This window comes from Caloenas nicobarica, chromosome 9 (assembly GCF_036013445.1).
Source record: "Caloenas nicobarica isolate bCalNic1 chromosome 9, bCalNic1.hap1, whole genome shotgun sequence".
NCBI classification, from domain to species: domain Eukaryota; kingdom Metazoa; phylum Chordata; class Aves; order Columbiformes; family Columbidae; genus Caloenas; species Caloenas nicobarica.
In genome coordinates, this window is record NC_088253.1 from 22,818,774 (window position 1) to 22,838,234 (window position 19,461).

At 56.6% G+C, this 19,461-nt stretch overlaps 1 protein-coding gene across 1 annotated transcript in view; it reads left to right on the plus strand.

Moving 5' to 3' along the window:
* Nucleotides 1-1,731: 1,731 nt before the first annotated feature.
* ZFPM1 (zinc finger protein, FOG family member 1) overlaps nucleotides 1,732-19,461 on the plus strand; it is a 34,067-nt gene continuing 16,337 nt past the window's right edge. The window contains exons 1-3 of the mRNA XM_065640935.1: nucleotides 1,732-1,803; nucleotides 15,867-15,998; nucleotides 18,045-18,134. Of these exons, the coding sequence (XP_065497007.1) occupies nucleotides 1,764-1,803; nucleotides 15,867-15,998; nucleotides 18,045-18,134 (262 nt within the window). The 5' untranslated portion in view covers nucleotides 1,732-1,763. The remainder of the gene's footprint in view (nucleotides 1,804-15,866; nucleotides 15,999-18,044; nucleotides 18,135-19,461) is intronic.

The following is a 19,461-nucleotide window of genomic DNA, read 5'->3' on the forward strand; positions in this document are numbered from 1 at the left end:
AGCTCCACATCACCCAGGCCCTGATGGAGTCAGCGTCCATCACAGCTGACGCAAAGCAGAGGCCACTCAAGCCTCCTTGAGCCGGACCTTGCAAAGCCGGCGCTTGATTTCATTACACACGGGAGCAGTGGCGGGGAAGGGAAAGGCTCTGGAAGCAGAGCTGCCTGCCCTGCGGTGTGACGGTCTCCAGGAAGGCTGCGATTCGGGGCCAAACAAGGTGAAAAATGCTATCAGGGTCATTTTGGGGGATGGCCGACCAAGTGGGGGGAGAGCAAAGCATTGTCCTCAGCAGCATCTCCCTCTCTCGATGTGGGTTTTTTTTTTTCTCCCCTGGAACTCTTCTTAATTCCTAACTTAATTTCTTTTGACATCCTCATTGCCGGCTTGACCTCTTTACTGGAATCATGTGCTGCTTAAAAGTCATTAGCCCACCATTGGAACAGGAAGTTAATTAAAAACCCTTTTAAAAAAGAAAAAGAGCTGGGGGGAGGACACCTCATGTTCAGGGATAGATGGAGAGGGGACACGGGCGTGCTGTGCCATGTCCCCACAGCCCACCAGCCCCCTGCTCCCCCCCGATCCAAAAATTGCAGCACTAATTGGGGAGCACCCCCCCCCAAGATGACATCAGCCACGGCTCACGACCTGGTTTGGCAAAAATGGTTATTTTTGACAGCAGCAACATTCCCATCATGGACTCAAAACATAAGCAGCTCCTGTTTACCCCGCAATTAGCCCCCAAATTGCCTCCTGGCTGCATATTCACGGTCAGGACTGGGTCCTATGGCCTAGGATGATGCTGGGGGGGGGAACCCCAGCACCCCTATGCCATGCCCACCCCATAGGGTGACAGTGACCCTGGAAGACACGAGCGGGACCTTTTGGGCTGTCCATGTACAAAGGAGCAGGATTTTAAGACGCATTTGGGATCCCAGAAAGAGACCCTGGACCCCACAGAAAGATTTGGGCCCCCTCAGGAGGCTTTGAGGACCTCCGAAGGGTGAGCTGGGAGCGAAATGTGGGGGACTGAGGTCCCAGAAGGGGGGAACTGGTGGCCCCATGGGAGTTCAGGGAGTTCATAGAGTTGCGGGGAAGGTGCAAAGGGCGACTGGGATCCCAAAGTGGGGGGGTTAAGAACAGCAAAGCGAGGGGGTTCGGGATCCCAAAGGAGGGGCTTAGGAACTCTAAAGGGGGCTGGGGACCCCTCAAGGGGGAGATGGATCCCAAAGGAGGGGCTTGGGGACCCCGCAGCGGGGGTCGGGGGAAGCAGGACCCCAAGGGGGTGGGGGGCGGCGTCCCAAGGCAGAGGAGCGGGGGGCTCATGGGGGGCGCGGGGACCCCACAGTGTGGCTGGGGACACGCGAGAGGCGCCGCGAACCCCGGTGTCAGGGCCGCCCCCGATGCTCCGCACGGATCGGGCCCCCCGGGAGGCCCCGCCCCGCCCCGCCCCGCCACTACGCCATCCGGGGGGCGGGGCCTCCGGGGGGCGGGGGCCTATGGGCGGCCGCGGCGGCGCGCGGCGGGGGCAGGCCCCGCCCCCGTGGAACGTTCCGCGGGTTTGATCGGCCGCGGCGCCCCATTGAGAAAATCCCGCGGCGGCGGCGGCTCCGCTCCGCCGCGCACGGCCCGGCCCGGCCCGGCCCCGGCCCCGGCAGCGCGGGTGGGCGGGCGGGCATGCGAGCAGCCGGGGGCCCGCCCGCCGCCACCCACCTGCCGCCCGCCCAGCCGCCAGCCGGGGCGCCGGGCTCGCCCCCCGCCGAGCGATGTCCAGGAGGAAACAGAGCAACCCCCGGCAGATCAAACGTGAGTCCCCGCTACCGCCAGCTCCCTCCAGAAGGACTGCCTTCCCCCCACCCCCTTATTTTTTTGCAGCACTCCCCCGGCGGCAGCACCCTCGCCCCCGGTGGAGCGCGGTCCCCCCCAGCCCTCGGTACTCCCTCACCCCGCGGTGCCCACCCGGGACGGCCGCGGCGGGTGCCCGATCCCGCTACCGGCCGCCCGCTTTGGTCTCCGTCCCCGCCGCCTCCCCCTCCTGGCCGCCTCCCCCCGCCAGCGCCGTGGCTCCGGTACCGGCTCCCGATGGGGGCCTCGATAAGGCTTGAAAATATTCCGTTCTGCAAGTCCCGTCCTGATAACATCGCTCTGTCGGGACGGCCTGAAATTGTGATCTTATCTCCCCCGCCTGCCTCCCATCCAGCGCCGGGAGCCGGGGCTCCCCGACCCCCGCCCCGGGGCACCCCAGCCCTGCCAGCAGCTCTTCACCCCGGGCACGGTCCCCTCATCCTGCCAGGCGCTCCCGTTTCCGCACGGGGACCCCCCCCCCCATTCGCCATCGGTGCCATCGTCCCCGCTGAGCGCTATTGTCCCCGCAGCCCGCGCTGGCCTCAGCCTTGTCCCCTGCCCGGTGGCCCCCTCGGCTTCCCCTTCGCACCCCAGCCCGGGCAGGGACAGGGCAATAACACCCCGGGCTGACAGTGGGAAGGTCGAGCATGGGGGTCCCGTGGGACTTGGGTCACCTCCCTCCCGATACACCGTCCCCGGAGGGTCGTGCTTCCCACGATCCAACCCGTCGGCCGGGATCTGGGTTCGGTCCGGTGGGAATGTGCCGGCTGCGCTGAGAAATTCTGCAAAGTGATGGAAGTTTTTCGGTGCCGGGCTCAGCTTGGCTCTTCTCCCTTCCTCTCTGCTGTGTGGATGTGTTTTTTTTTTTCTTTCCCCCTCGAGTCGATGGAAGCTGGCGATAAGAGGGAGATGGGAGGATAGGGAAGGCTGGCCACCATGTGATAATCAGGCTTTATCTTTCTCTTGAAATAATTGCAAGGCTGAGTTGCACCTACCTGTTTCCCTGCCTGGGTGATTGCTCTGGCGATAAAGCTCAGCTAGACTTTTACCCGGGTAGAGTTAAAAATAGTCCCAGCTGCCTCCTCTATATTTCTTTTTCTTTTTGGTGATAATTTTCTCCTTTAGCTTTATCCAACTTCCGCGGCTTTTTTTTTTTTTTTTTTTTTTTTTCGGCAAAAAGCCCGGCTGCCCAGTGATCCCTCCCTGGGTAACTCCAGCTCATTAAACCAGGAGTGTTAAACCCGAAGCGAGCGGTAGCGTCGCAGGCGCCGAAATAACGACACCGATGTGGGCGATAGGGCCGTGTGGGGGATGCACCGACGGCAGGACCCCCGTCCAGCCTCGACGCCCGCCGGCCTGAACCTTTGTGGGGGGAAAAATAGGGCTGGACGAGGCCGCGGCAGCTTGGCCGAGCGAAGGCGGCTTGTATCTCCTTCCCCTGCTGCTTTTTCTACAGAGATGTGAAGACATGATAAAAAGTGGGAGGCTGATCTCAGGGCCGCCGGCGATGGCCAAAACTGATTAAAAGCTGAAAGCTTGGAACCTTTCCTGTATGTGTCAACATGAAAACAGTCATTAGAGGCGGCGAGCGCGGCGAGAGCGTCTTTGCCGCTGAGGGCAGGTCTGCATGAATCAGGGCTCCGGTAACCAGACTCCTCTCGTGTACAGACCAGACCTGTTTCCACAAAGTCTATCTTTTTTATCATCTCGGCTGGAGCATTAAAAAAAAAAAAAAGCCTCCTCCAGATTGGTATCTGCTGATTTTATTTTTCCTAGGTGACGCTATGTTCTCGTTCTGGCTTCATCTCCTGGGTTTTGTTGTTGGTTTTTTTTTTTATTTATTTTTTTAAAAAGCTCGATGCGATGTGCAGATAGGCTCGCGGGAGAGCGGGCGATCGCCAGGAGCGATAAGACAAAGATCAGACACCGGACTATATTTAACCAGCTGCTTTAACCTTCTTCGCATTTTGTGCTGGAGCGATGCACGGATGGAGGGGGACGGGGGTTCCAGCCCCCCCCGACACCCCCTCTGCGCGGTGACGCGCGGTGCTGAGGCTTTGCAAGCCGATTGCATCTGGATGGTGGCTTCCGATAGTGGAGAAAACACACGGAGCACTTACTCATTTAATTTTCGGGGTACCTGCCCGGGGGAAACAGTTGCATTTTGCCCCCTGCTCCATCCGCGGCTGTAAAACCAGCAACCTCCCTGCAGCTGCTGCTGCTTTAGAGGAGGTGGTGGATTTTTTTTTTTTCTCTCCTCTTTATTTTTTGTGTGCGTGTGTGTGTCTGTCTTTTGTTCTGCTGGTAGATAGATGTGAGGGGCTGATAGCGAAGCAGGAGCTGATCTCCAGCCCAGATACCTTGTTATATTTATTAACTTCAAACATGGGAGTGCGGGCACCGGGCTGATGAGCGCGGCTGCTGGCAGCTCCTCCGCACCCGCAGCGCCGGGTCTCGATGGGGAACCCGATAAGCCACAGATTGATCTCGTCTTGCTGATGTGCCTCTCCCTCTGTTGTTGTTCTAATAGGTGTATATTTTTTTTTTCCCCTTCCGAAATTAACTGGAAAGGAACATTTTTTGTAGTAGTTGCAAGGGCCTGTTGTGGTTTTTTCTTTTTTTTTTTTTCCTTTTCCCTTTCTATTCTGCTTTCAGCTACAGTAGATCTGAGCTCCTGATAAGCACAGATCTCCATCCTGATAGAGATAAGGACCACTTATCTCTCCCCAGCAGACCGGAGCAGGATTTGCTACAACAACAAATACAGCAGAGAGGGGCAAAAGGGCTCCAAGAATTTGTTCCATTGCAAATATGATTAACGCAGGCACTTTAATTATCTGATGGGGGGCAGCTGCATATGTGTTTTTATTTCTCAAGGTGTGGGTTTTTTTCTTCCCCCCCCGCCATGTGCTCTGTGAAACAAGCTGAGCTCTCCCCAGCGCCTGTTATCAGCTGCAGATGTTGCATTAGTTTGATGAGAGCTTTGACTTTCTTTTTTGATCGTTATCTCTCCCATTCTGCTCATCATGGTGAACACATGGGCTGGGGTAGGGGGCGGGAGGCGAAAGCACTGTCATATTTTTGCGTGTGGATTTGCTTTAATTGCAGTTAGATGGTGTTAGATAGCGAGTGTGATCTATGCTGTTAAACCTCTTGATGGGGTGGTTTGTTTTTTGGGTTTTTTTTGTTTTGGTTTTCTTTCCTCTTTTGCAAGCTCGGCTGCTCCCCGGTCCCACGTGGGCTCTGTGGTGATGCCGGGCAGGGGGTCTTGCTGCCGGATGGGGGGGTCACGGTGCCGGCTGGACCATGGGAGCCGTCCTTCCCAAGAGCTTGGAAAACTGCGTTTCTTCTAAAGAGACAACAGTGGCCAACCCAGTGTCTATTTTTAGTGGCGGCGTGGTGAGGCGGTGGCGTGGGATGCTCTCGGCACACCTCCCGCCCGCTCCCTTCGCTCCTCTCCACTGAGTCGCTCCTCTCCTTTCAGTCCCTGCAGGTGACTAACTGCCTCCTCTTGTTTGCTTTTTACTGTTGTGGTGGTTGTTTTTTTTTTTCCCCTCCACCTCCCATCACTCTGATATTGCTGCACTTTCCCATCCCTGCCAGCCTCTGTGCCTCAGTTTCCCCATCCATGCCTGCTGGGGAGGGATGCTCTGGGCTGGGGTGGGTGACGGGATATTTTCTGCATCTCCCTTGGTGTTACAGCCCCCCCTGTGCTTGGCCCTGCTCCTGGCATCCCCATGTCCCACGTGTCTGCTGCTCCCACGGGTGCCACCTGCTTCCCTGCCAACTCCTCCCCTCTTGTGCAAACCCCCCCTGAGGCGTTTGCCAGCCCTGACTCAGTGGCATCTCGAAAGTGATGGCTGCTGGGTGCAGGCAGGGGTGCAGGCAGGGGTGCAGGCAGGGGTGCAGGCAGCGCATCTGCCTCCGCAGTGGCTCTGCCCAGCCCAGAAGGCTCCAGCGTCTTGGGATGCGCCGTGGGTGACATCAGGAGCTCCCGGAGGTGAGGACCCATCGCGGTCCCCACAGGGTGAGACAGGGCTGGGCTGGCAATGCTGCGGTGCTGGTGGCACGCGGCCGGCAGAACCCACCATGGTGAGTATTTCCTGCTGGGAACAGCAAAAATCTGTTTTCCTGCACAGTGCAGGGTTTGGACCAGCCACAGGTGATGCTGGAAGATGTTTTTCTCCTCTTCCATGGCCAGTGGTCCAGGTGAGAGCATCCCTGTGGGCCCCATGTCTGGGAGAGGGGTTGGCACCTTGATGGTGGCCAAGGGGACCCATGCCACCGGCCCCGTGCTCTGCCAACCACAGCACATGTCATGGCCGTCCCACGCAGGTGCTTCCTGCAGTGCCAGGTCACCCTGTGAGCCCATTTTTGGTCCCCGCTCGGGGTGTATCCCCAGGATGGTCCTTCCTGACCATCCCGATCTCCGCATCGGGTGGGTGCGGGATGCTCGGAGGGCAAGTGCCAGAGCTGGGCTGGCAGCTGGTGACACGGTAAAACCTGTTTTGCCGAGAGCCCCGGCGCACGTCGCTGCTGGCAGCCGCGCTGGCGAGGGAGGCTGCGGCAGATTTGGCAGGCGGCCGCTTCCAGGGCCTGTGGGCGCTGGGGTTGGGTTGGTTTGTGTCTGCTGCATCCCACACCCCTGCAATGGCCCTTCCCCAGGCAGGCGCGGAGCCGCGGTGATGCCCATGCCATGGGGACCATCCCTGATGTCCCACACCAGAGCGGGAATGTCACCTCTAGCTGGGATTTATGGCTCTGGATCTGAACTCGCACAGTTGGGCAAGGTCTTATTTTCCATCGTGAATCACGAGGTCACCTAGAAAGCAGCAGGTTCCCCTTGCGCCAAGTTGTGAGCCGGGATTGGGAAGCACACAAGCCTTTCTCCTCAGGTGTTGCAGGAGATAGTGCCCTGGTGCAGGTGATCTCTGGTTTCTGGAGAGAGGCAGCTCCGTCCCTCCCTGGGGACCCACCAGAGCCACCCAGCGCTGGCAGCATCACAAAGACAAGGTGGCGTCAAGTCTCTGGGGAGCAAAGTCCTCTGGTGTCACCACGTCCACATCCACAGCATCCCCAGGGCTTCCCATGCTGTGTGATGCTCCCAGCCCCATGCTGGTCATGGGGTTGATGCCACCTGTGTCCCCAGGAAAGGAGGGGACAACGCTGCCCAAACTGGGAGCAGTGGGGCTGGCGCAGCCCCAGGACAGCCCCCTGTGCCCTGTGTGGTGTTGGTAGATTTGGGCTCAAATACTCACATTCTGAGCAAAGGGAAGAGGATGTTTTCCATGTGTGCTGTCTGTCCTGCTACAAAAAAAACCCCCATAATTTGCCCTGGAAAACACTGGCTTGGACGATGCTGTGGAGAGAAAACCAGCCCAGAGCATCCACGGCAACACAGCCTGGCGCTGGGACCCGAGCGGGATGTGAGCAGCCCCCAGCACTGGTTGGAGCAACTGGAGGGACAGCAGGAGCAGAGAAGCCTTGTGCTCCTAAGATTTCTTTATTTAAGAAGAAAAAGTGGAAAAATGCTCTCTACCAACCCTATATTGCATTCTGGCTCCGTGGGTCCTGTGGCTGTGCCAAGGGTGTGGATTCTTGTTCCTGGAGGGAGCAGAAATCAGCTCCCCCCTTGCTGGAGAAGAGCAGGAATGGGAGCAGGAGGCAAATATATCTTCTTTTTTTTTTTTTTTTTCTGCGACATGTCCCATGACTGTTTTTGTTGCCTGACTCAGGGCTTTTGGACTCCCCAGCTTGGCCAGGCTGCTGTCCCGCTCCTTATTTTATCAGGAAAGTTCAAGTGTTTCGGGGGTAATACAGTTCCCTCTTCCGATGGCTGCCCGGCAAAGGCTCCGCATTGTTCCTGCTGCAACATGTTTTTTTGGAAGGGCTGAAATGCCAAAAGGAATGTAACTGCTGACCTTGGGCTGCAGTGGGGTTAAGGAGTGTGTGCCTATGAGTCACTCCAGATAAGAGCCTTCCACGGCTTTTTTCCTCCAAAATAATTCTTTATCTCCTCTTTCTCACATCAACATATTTTCTTGACATCTCCCATTCGATAGCGCGTGGAGGAAATGTGCTCTTCTAATTTGTTCATCTGATGAAATATAGATGCATTGTTTTCTCTCGTCCTTGGTGAGCTGAGGGTCATGGCCCCGGCGCTTTGGGGATGCTCGGTGGGGCTGGTATCCAGAGTTTTGGGGATGCTCGATGGGGCTGGTATCCAGAGTTTTGGGGATGCTCGGTGGGGTCGGTACCGAGTTTTGGGCATTCTCGGTGGATTGGTACCCAGAGTTTTGGGGATGCTTGGTGGGGTTGGTACTCAGCATGCGCGAGGGTTTGGGGATGTGCCTTGGGATCGGTACCCAGAATGCACCGAAGGATGCCTGAGCAGGAGAGCATCACCCCGCGCATTGCCAGCTCAGGGGACCATGAGGAGGAAAATCCGCTTTTAGCTTTTCCCCCCCTGCTCTGCCGGGAAGTTTGGTTTCTCGCTGGCTTCTCTGTCTCCCAGCTGAGGCCTCTCATGCTACTTCCAGCTCCTATGATAATGCGGAAAGTTGAACTGGCCCCATTACTGCGCTGCGATGGTTGCCTCGATAACGCCCCGATAATGGCAGCGATAGCGGCAGCTCGGTAGCCAATGGCTCTGCCGCTCCTCCCATTAACATTCCCCACCACGGACCAGCTCGGAGCTGCCTATCTGCTCTCCATTTCCACTCCTCCGCTAGATAAGAATGGAAATACTGACTTCATAGCTCACTGATTAAAGTGTCTGGATTTCTTGATAATACACAGATAAATTATGTTTTTCAAAAAGAAGGTAGGGAAGGGAGTGCGAGGGGAAGGAAAAACCTCCAGTCCATTTTTTTTTTTTTTTTTTTTTTTTCCCCCCCCACCCCCGTCTTTCTGGCCATGCCCTGTGGGTTGGGATTTTTCTGCTCTGAAATTCCCCCCCCAGCCTGTGCCTGGGGTTGGCAGTGGGAGGGCAGAGCCCTGTGCGGTGCCCTCGGTGACAGGAGGGTCACGGTGGGCAAAGAATTTGTGGGGACCATGTGGCCAGGGTGTGTTTGCACGTGCAGTTGTGTCCCCATGCTGGGATGGAGATATTGTCCTCAAGTGCCAGGGACCTGCTCCCATTGCAGGGATGTTCGGCTTTGCTGGCTGCAGTGATGCCACATGGCTGGGATCCTGGTGCCAGCTGTGGCATCTCGAGTGGGCTCCAGCTGTCCCCAGGGACCAACAGCCACCGGAGGGGACTCAGGGATGCTCAGGAGACTTTTCTACACCCATCTCCAGCCTGAGCATCTCCAGTTCTGCTGCAGGATGCTGCCCACTCCCCTGGGATGCTTCAGGACTAGCCTCATCCTGCTGGCCCATCCAGGCTTAAAGAAGCTCCAACCATCACCCCCCGTGGCCTCAAGCAAGGCTGGGTGCTGGGACCAGGCACCGCTCCTTTAGCTTCTGCTTTTCTAATTTATACTCAAGTTTCCTCACTCATCCCCACCGGAGCAAATGGGGCTTCCAGACTTTTTGGTTCCTTGTGCTGGGAAAGGTATCGACCACAAGAATCTAAGTTGGTTTCATCTAAATATAAAACTAAAGAGCAAACAGTATAAAGTTCATTTTTTAATGTGCTGCCCCATTCCAGTTAGGCTGCTCTCTTTATTTTTTTTAGAGGAACTGTGATAAAAAGCAGTGATAAAGCCAGGACTGTTTTGTGTAGGAGTTGGTATCTGCGTTATCTATCTCCCTTTTTCACTCTCCGAGCAGCTCTGTTGTTTTTTACCCTTATCTTGCTCCACCAAAATGCCAAGAACAGGAAAAAAAAAAAAATATTAAAAAAAGGCAGCGCAGGCACGCGCGTTTGCACGGAGGCAAACTCGGTGTCTGTGAACGGCCACGCTGGTTGGAGTTGGAGGAAGAGGAGGGTTGGGGTGAAGGTGATGGCGGTGCTTGTGCTGGTCCAGCAAAGGCTGCCCGGGGGGGGGCCCTGGCAGGAGAGTGTTTGGGGACAATGCTGTCCCAGCAGCCCCCAGTGGCTTTCATCTGCTGGGCTTGGTGCCAGCAGCCCACCCTGCTTCTTGCAGATGGGCCACCCAACCGTGTTGGACCCACTGAGGGTCCCTTTCTGCTCCTGGAGCCCCCCCCGGCCCCTGCTTGTTCCTGCTTGGAGACCCCAAAGTGGTCCAGGACAGCACTGGGAGCAGCAGGGACTCCCCAGCCAGAGCATCTTCTGTGATGGGTCTGGTGGCCTTTTGGGCCATGTCCACCATCGTCCTTGTCCCCATTCCTCTGTCCTTGTCCCCATTCCTCTGTCCTTGTCCCCATTCCTCCGTCCTTGTCCTCACCTGGTACCATCATGGACTGAAAGTCTTAGGGTTCAGGCTGGAATCTGTCCCTGTTCCCTTCCCGGCAGCTTTTGGCAGTGGGATGGACCTGGTGGGACCCGAAGCCGCTTCCCACGGGTGGGGGGACGGCTCCGGCGCGGCATCTCCGGGGTAATTTGTCGCTAGATTAGTGAAGAGCTTGACCTCTGGCCTCGCCGTCACCTGGTATTGATGGGCTCTGTGTGGCCATGCTGCTGGGTGAGCATCCCCCCCAGCCCTTCCCCGCTGGAACTGCTTTATTCCAGGTGGGAGAAAAAGCACCAGAACTGAGGGTTTTTTCACCCAGAAAAAGTCCCTTTGGCCAGCGGCAGTGAAGGCACCTGGTGTGGGAGCAGCGGTGGCAGTGAGCTGTGCACATCGGTGCCGCTTTGCATGCTCCTGAACATCTGGAGCCTGAAATTCATGAATGGAGTTTTCTTAGGGACTATCTGGGGTGTCCAGCTGCGGGCTGACCCCGGGCGGCCCAAATCCTGCCAGGAGCAGCATCAGGTTGAACATCTCCAGCTGCTCTTGGATGGGGATTGGGATGGAGGACACCCGCAGGTCCCCTGGTAAGGATGGATCCCTCTTGCTGGCTGCCTCAGTTTCCCTCCTGGGCTCTGACCAGCTCCTCCTTGCTCTGTCCCCCCTCACCCCCCACCATCCAGGAGGGCAGGACCATGTTAAGCATCTCATCCCCGTCTAACAGAGCGATCTGCTCCCATCCATCTGCTGTGCTGGGGACGGCTCTATTAGACTCTCTCCTCTCTTAAAATCTATCAAGGCATTATCAACCACATCTGAAACATAAAGTCACTTCATTGTCATTGTCCCTGTATTTTCTTTCTCTCATTATTTTCCCGTGCCCCCCGTGGCCCGTTTTTCCTCCCCCCCACCACCTCCAGCCACTGTTTGATATGATGCGGGCTCTCTCGCTATTAGTATTAGTAATCGCGGCCCCTGAAGTGAAACAATCTCCTGTAATCTATCAGCGGTTTATCGGCCCTATCTGAGCGCCGGGAATGGCTGGGCTCGGCGATGGCGCCATGCTCGGCCGCTGATAAAGTTACAGAGTTCAGGCGGTGATGAATGTTAAGTAACTGCACCCCGCGCAGATAGGATATGGACTTGGCAGGGGGAGCAGCTCCGGCTGAAACCAATCTCTCCCCTATCAGCAGAGCTGCCTTTTCTCAGGCTCTGCTTCTCCCTGGTTCTTTTTCCCCCCCCGATGGTTGTGGCTGGAGGCTCCCCTGGGGTAGCGCTGCCCCAGTGCGGGGAGGGATGCTCGGGGTGCTGCATCCCACGGGGATCGATGGGGATGCTCCTGGGTAGGTATGTGACATGAGCTTTCCCCCCAGTCAGCAACCACAACCCAAACTATCCCTTATTCCCCTCCTGGATAAATTAGGCCTAAACAAATCAAAAATTTAATTATAAACTTTTATAAATTTCCCCCCAACACGAGCAATCGCAGCATCTTCCCCATCAGCAATTGCAGCATCTCCCACCACCTTCATTCCCCCGCTGTCCTTCGTTCCCCTCCTGGACAAATTAGGCCTAAATATACTATATATTTAATAATAAATTATTATAAATATGTTTAATAACAAATTATTATAAATATCCTCCATGAGCATTCGCAGCACCTGCAACCCCCCCTGTGAGCAATCACAGCATCCCCCCTCCTGCAAACAACAGCAACATCCCTCCATCAGCAATGGCAGCATCCCCCACCACCTTCCTTCCCCTCCTGGATAAATTAGGCCTAAATACTTTATAAATTTAATTATAAATTATTATAAATACCCCCCTCTGTGAGCAACTGCAGCATCCCACCAGCAATTGTAGCATCCCCCACCATCCTCCTGGATAAATTATGCCTAATTTAATAATAAATTATTATAAATCCCCTCTCCACCTACCAGCTCCCTAAATGTATTTATTTTTTTCCTTGCCCTTTTAGTACAGGGAACTGCAGGAAGGGTCAGGGCAAGTTTTTTCTGGGGGTGATGGAGAAAGGCCCCAAATTAGAGATAGGGTGGCCCCAACTGCTATCGGCTCCATGCATAGGGCTGATATTTCATGTGCCGATATCCGTGGGGGGAGCCCAGCCCTGGGATGCTGCAGCCAGGCTGATAGGGGAGAAGGTTGGGTTGTGCTCAAAAAGGTCCATTTTCCCCAAAAACGAGGGTCCTGGGGGAAAGTCTTGTCCCAGGACCCCTGTTTTTGGAGCGCATTGCAATCTAATGCTGGATCCCAGCAGCATCAACCAAGGGGAGGGGAAAAAATAATCCACTGGGTAATGTGAATTTTTAGGACCAGCATCATCTTCTAGCCACTGAAACCTCATTTGCCCTCGGCGCTTGGCATCCCTGATCCCCGGGGGAACGGATTCGGGGGCACCCGAGGTCTTCAGTAAAAGCAAACATTAATACATACCGGGGGAAAAAAAAATTGGGTGAGAAGAGCTGGGCTGGTGTCCCATCAGATACTGGTGGTTTTTTGCATTTGCAGCCCAGGCTGCTCGCTGGGCGTTGCTGCGGGGCTGACACGGCACAACCCTGCTACGAGACCCCAGGGAATCCCCACCGAGTTGCCCAAAATTGTTTTGCAGCTGCTGCAAAGAAGGATCAGGAGCAGGTTTTCCTGGGGAATCCCGGTGTCTGTGTCTGCTCCTGCAGCCCTTTGCTCGCGGCTGCAAAATTTGGGGGAAGATAAGGCGATTTAGGGGCAGTGGTGCCTGGGCTGGATTCCCCGCGTCTCCATCGCGAGGTGGTGGATGAGCATCGTGGCGGTGCTGGTGGGGAGCCTCCCCCGCCTGCTTGGGGCTTTATTATTATTGGGGTTTATTATGTATTATGGTTATTATAGCGAGTCTATTATTATTATTTTGGTTTATTTTTAATTGGAAGGTGGATTCAGGGTCTACGTGAGGATGAGGAGGAGCCGGCAGGATGAAGACGAGAGTCCCCATCCTACCGCCTGCCTGGTCCCACCGAGCCCGGTGGAGCTGGGGACGTCCCCAGGGTCCCTTTGGCCTTGGCAGGGGTGACACCCCAACCCGAGCACCCTGGGGAGCTTTGGGGTGCCTGTGGGTGAGGTTTGGGGTGCTGCCCGATCCATGCTCTGCCCCTCACTCAGCACCCGCCCAGCGTTTTTATTTTTAAAAATAATCAGGTTTTGGAGTGGGATGCACGCTGATGAGCGTGGAAGCAGGTTGCCACCAGCCTGCACGTGCTTTATGTCCAGGACCCGCTTTCCTCCGTGGGGACGACTCCTCCTCCTCCTCCCCGCTCCAGAGCCGGTGGGAAAGTCTGGGGCTGTTGCTATTTTCTATCTGTTATCGAGGCTTCTTATCACTTTGCTCTTGTCTGCGTACCGGCTTTCGGAGCGTCCAGGGTCTCGCTCTTGGCAGCCTGAAAAAGTCCCCCCTCCTTTTCTTTTTTTATATTCTATATTATTTTTTTCCTTTTATCTAATTTATCGGCGAAGCACAAAGAATCGAGAAAAGGTTTATTGTTCCTGCGCAGGGAGAACTTTAATTTGAGTGAAATGGTCAAATCATTACCTGGGTAACGACGGGTTTTCCTACCGCTGGGTATGCCAACCCTCGCGTCCACCTGGCCCCACGTCCCCAGCCTGTGACACGGGCTCATCGCCTCCGCTTCCTGCAAGTTTTTACAATTGCTGTAATTTTTTTTTTTTTTTAAAGAGGTAAAAAAAAAAAAATCCTCCGTTGTTATAAAACAAAAAAAAAAAAAAAGAGGGAGAAGGAAGGAGGGAGAAGAGTTAATCGTCGAAGCGGAGTATCTTGGAAAGGAGCATTTTTTGGCTCGTCCCCTCTCTGTAAAGCCAGCCTCAGTAATTCAGTTTTAAAGCATGAAAAAAGGGAGTTGATGAAATTCCACTATCAGCACTGAACCAATATGCAAAATATCTCGCCGAAAATCAAATAGCTATTATGTTTTCATTTCCATTTCAGCGTATTTGCTTAATGAAGAATAGACAGATCAGGCAAGCCGAGGGAGGCTGTGTGCGGTGATAACTGCGCAGGGCTTCCAGCAATCCCGGAGAAGTGACGCTCCGCTCCCTGCTCTGTGCTCCCTCGCTTGCCTTTTTTTTTTTTCTTTTTTTTTCTTTTTTTTTTCTTTTTTCCTCCTTTTTTTTTTTTTTAAGCTCTCCAGTAGTTCATTTAACCCGTGCAGCCGGGATCGCCGGGGCCAGAGCATCCCCTGGGGCTGGGCGGGCGTGCTGGGAGCGGGATGCTGCGATGGGACACTCTGGGTGCATCCAGGGACCACGGTGCCGTTGTGCTGGGATGCTGCCGGCAACCCGTCATCCCCGTAGGCGCTCGGTGACGCTGTGGTACCCAAACCCTGCGCTTTATACAATTACATTTATACAGGGCATCCCCACCTCCCTCCTGGCTGGGGTTTGGTGTTTTGGGGTAGGATGCAGGTGGTCTGTCTGGGCACTTCTGGGTGGGTGTCACATGTGGTACCAACCCCGTCCATCCCTCCCCGGCTCCGTCCATCCCTCCCCGGCCAGGCTGGAGGTGCTGAGCTATGGAGCAGGCGAGAGTCGGGTTAACTTTATCATCAGCCCAAGAGCCGTGAAGGCGTGAAAGAAGAAATTAGCCTAACAATGTTTCATTTACAGCGAGAGAAACGATTTGTTAGCTGGCGATTGTTTCTGAATATTATCAGAGCCTTTTTAATTGTGCTGGAACTGAAATTAGCAGAATTAGAATAAATTGCCTTCCCTTCTCCGGCAGCCTCTTTATTCACGCTCATTGTTGTCTGCTTTGTATAGATTATGGGCTCTTTGTTCTCCCGCTGTAAATATACATGCCTGGAGTCACAGAGAGCAGCTGAGGTCTGCAGAGGGTTTGTCACCGCCTCGTCCCCCTGCCCGTGTGCCAGACTTGGTGGGACGGTGCCATTTGGGGCACCGGGCAGCCCCCAGTGCGGCTTCATGTGACATGAGCCGCGTGCGCCGCAGTTTTCTTTCTTCGTTGATTTTTGGCGCGGATGGGGGATGCTGCGTTGCCATGGAAATGGCAGCGTGGGCTGGCAGGGCCATTTGGGTGTCCCCCATTTGCACCCTTCATGTCCTGCTTGCACCCAGTGTCCCCGCCACAGTGTCCCCTGTTGTCCGGGGCTTTGGGCATGGCGAGGGGGCTGATTTTTGGATTCCCCCATCAGACAAAGGGGGCTGGGGACTGTGGGGGACAGTCTCTGGGGTCCCTCATCCCGTCCAGGGCAGGTGCCGGGGGGGGTTCAGTGGGAAGCTGTGGGTGAGGGGTGCAATGGGCTGGACACCCCACTGTGCCGCAGCTGTGGGACAAGGGGACCTCGCCCACGTCCCCAGCAGATATGGGGCTCATTCCCCACAGCGTCTACAGGGAACCCGGGTGTCCCGCAGGGGACATCTCAAGGCAATGTCTCTGTAAACACCCCCTGCAAGGGGACGAGGGACCCCAGGGAGATGCTGCCTGGGGAGGGCACTTCTCCCGCCCAGCCCCACACACACAGTGGGTCAGGGAAAGGGCCCTTTGCCAGACCCTGCATCATCCGCATCCTACACTACCCAACTGGGAAGACCCCCTGGGGTTTTCTTCCCGCCCCCCCCATAACCCGCCCTGTGTTTTGGCAGGTTCCCTGGCAGCGATGGAGGACGGCGAGGACGGCCCGGTGGGGGAGAAGAGCCCCTCGGAGAGGGAGGGGTCTGCCTCGGACCGCGAGAGCTCTGCCGAGCGCGATGCCTCCAGCCCCCCCGGCAGCGAAGGTGCGTGTCGCCGCGGTGGTGGGGGGCTGCCCCTGATGTCCCCCCGCTGTGGGGACAGGCTCTGCCACCAGAGCAACCTGCTGGGATCCTGGGCACCGTGTCCGCAGCTGGTGCATGGTGTTAATTAGCAAATGAAGCATCCTGCTCGCCCACCAGGGGATGGGCTGTGGGTTGAGACCCCCCTGCTCTCCCTGGGGCGCTCCATCCCTCTGGCCAGCGGCAGGACCCACGGGGGACAGCCTGGCCCTGGGGTGACAGCGAGTGACTGGTAGGAGCGAGGATGGTCCCCATGGCCGGCGCAGACCGGAGCAATCTCGGCTGTGCCGGGGGGGAGCATGAGCCAGGCTGCTGGAAACCGGAGCGGGTTGGTCACCGCGATGGCTGCTAATGAGCATCGTCACCCCGGATTCGTTTCAGGACCTCTCACCTGCCCCTGTGCTGAGCTGCCAGCAGCGGCAGAAGGATGCGGAGGTGCAAAGTGACCCCTCCAGGGATGCAAAGTGACCTCTTGGGCTGAAAAGTGATCCCCTCCTAGGGATGCAAAGTGACCTCTTGGGGTAAAAAGTGACCCCCCGCTAGGGATGCAAAGTGACCTCTTGGGGTGAAAAGTGAACACCCTAGGGATGCAAAGTGACTTCTTGGGCTGAAAAGTGACGCCCCTAGGGATGTAAAGTGCCCTCCATCAGCAATGCAAAGTATCCCCCTTGGGGTGCAAAGCGACCCCTTGGGGTGCTAAGTGACACCCCTAGGGATGCAAAGTGACCCCCCCCAGGGTGCAAAGCAGCCACCGAGGCTGCCGGTGCTGGCACTGGCAACACCGTGGATGGGGACGGGGGGACAGGGACGTTGCTGCCTGCTTCCTGCCCGCACCCCTGCCTGCCACCCTGTGCCCCACCCCAGAGGTGGCTGCGTTTCAGGGCCGGGCTAAACCAGTCCCCAGATATCCCTTAAGTTCCTTCCTGTGGAGGTGGGGGCAAATCCTAATCAGTTAATGTTTGCAGTGCCCTGCGAGATAACCACGGCGGGGCAAGGCTAATGGAGCCGGCCAGTCCCCGGCAGCACCTGCTGCCTTCAGCCACCAGCAAGCGGGGGGCAAAGCGTCCCCCAAAACCACCGGAGCCAACCTGGGAAAGCGGGGGATCCACGCCGGGGCAGGGAGAGTTCGCCGGCAAACTTTGCTTGGCGGCGGGGAGAAGGGAACGGTGCTTTATCTGATGGGGGAGCCGGGCTGGGGGCGAGGGAGCCGGGAGCCCGGGCGCGGAGCTGCACCTGGCACTGGGCTGCCTCGATAAAAAGGTGATAGCAGAGATAACGCCGAGCAGCAATAACGGCCACTAAAGCTTTCAGCGCGATGGATAAAAATCGATATGCCAGGCACTTTGATTTATAGCCAAAAATAATAGGACTTTTATACCCGGTGATTGATTTATTTGATGTTAATCATTCCGCTTATCACCTGTATTAATAATCTCCAATGCCGGTGACGTCACCCCTGGGTGTTCGCTCTGGCGCCGATCGATTGGGCTCTGCGCTGGTTTATCCGCCCAGGACGCCAAGGCAAACATGTACTTTGGGCACTAATCTTCCACACTGTCATATGCAGATTGGCTTTATCAGCTGCATCTCCAGCAGCAGTTAATGGAGAAAATAATTGTTATCAAGTTGCTATGAATACGCCACAAATAGAGCTGTGATGGGAGTGGGGCTGAACCGGGTGACATGGGGCCCACGGTGGGGTGGGAGAGACGGGGGGGGCGGGTTTGGAGTGGGAGGTGGGTGCCCACCCATGGGTGGCTTGGGAAGGATGCACAGGTGGGCTTGGATGTCCTTGTGGGTCACCTTATGGGGCACAGGGGACCCCATGGCTGGGTAATGGGGGGTTTTGCTGAGGCACAGGGATTTTGAGGGGGGAACCCCCCTATGCACATCCTCAAGGGTGAACCCCCCGGCATCCTGGTCCCGGGGTGGCACTGCTCCCTGTCACCAGGCGATGTCACCTCTGAAATCCCCCATGCGTGACCAACTGCCTTCCCTCTCCCACCACAGAGTCCAGAGATGCCCCGGAGAGTCCAAAGGAGCCGGAGAAGCCGGATCCCGGAGAAAATTCCCAGGAACCAGACGCCTGGAACGGGCCAGGTGAGTCCCCGGTGCGCGGCCGGTCATCCCGCTCCATCCCAGCTGGACTACAGGCTGGAGCAGCTAGAGCAAAAACCAGTATGAGGGGGACTGGGAGCACTGGGAGCTGGGCAGGCTGCAGATACCACTTCTGCTGGAAGAGGAGGTGTGGGATGATGGCTGTTGTTAAGACCATTAAAAAAAATAATCCATAGGCAGTGGGGATGCTGGCACCATGGCTGGCATCGCGCTTCCCGGTGCAGGGAGGGTTTGGACCCCGTCCTGCATCGTGAGGGCACTAACAATCATCCTGGCAACCACAAAAGCGCTGCTCAAGCGGTTTGGTGATGGTTATCAAAACCCCAAGGAGCGAATAGAACCGTCTATCTCCCTCTCAGCATCTCCGCACCGGGGCCGCCGGCACGCGGGCAGCCCTGTGGATACCCCGCGCCCTATCGCCCCGCTATCTCCAAACCTACCCACCGTGGGGTTACGCTCGGGGTTCTCAGCCCAGATTTGGGTTTGCGGGCGCGTGTCTGATGGGGACGGCACCCGATGGGTGGATGGGGATGAGACGGGGGGAGCTGAGACTCTGCTCTGCCCTGGTGAGGCCCCATCTGGAGTCCTGGGTCCAGTTCTGGGCTCCCCAGTTTAAGAAGGACAGGGAATTACTGGAGAGAGTCCGGCTACAAGGATGCTGAGGGGTCTGGAGCATCTTTCTGAGGAGGAGAGACTGCGAGAGCTGGGGCTGTTCAGCTGGAGAAGAGAAGCTGAGAGGGATCTTATTGATGCTGATCAATATCTCAGGGTGGGTGTCAGAGGATGGACCAGACTCTGTTCAGCGGTGCCCAGCGCCAGGGTGAGGGGTAACGGGCACAGACTGAAACACGGGAGGTTGCATCTGAACATGAGGAGAACTTGTTTAGAGGGTGCCAGAGCCTGGCCCAGGCTGCCCAGAGCGGTTTGGAGTCTCCTTCTCTGAGACATTCCGACCCACCTGGACCGACCTGTGTGATCTGCTCTGGTGACCCTGCGGTAGCAGGTGGGTTGGACTGGATGATCTCCAGAGGTCCCTTCAACCCCACCAGTCTGGGATTCTGTGACACCCCCCAAGGGTGGATGTGCCATGTTTCGGGCCCCACTGGCGCTGCCCACCCCCTGCTCCTCCCAGTGGGTTGATACTGGTAGATCAGTTTTTGAAGGGGCGATGTAGGACAGCGGTCGCCCCGCAGTGATGGATGCAGTGGGGGGTCCCCGCTGTGTCCCCAGGGCCACCAGCCTCTGGCACAGGCTGGGCCATGGGAACCGCCGGCTGCCGGCGCACGTGCTGCAGCAGCTGCCGAAATCC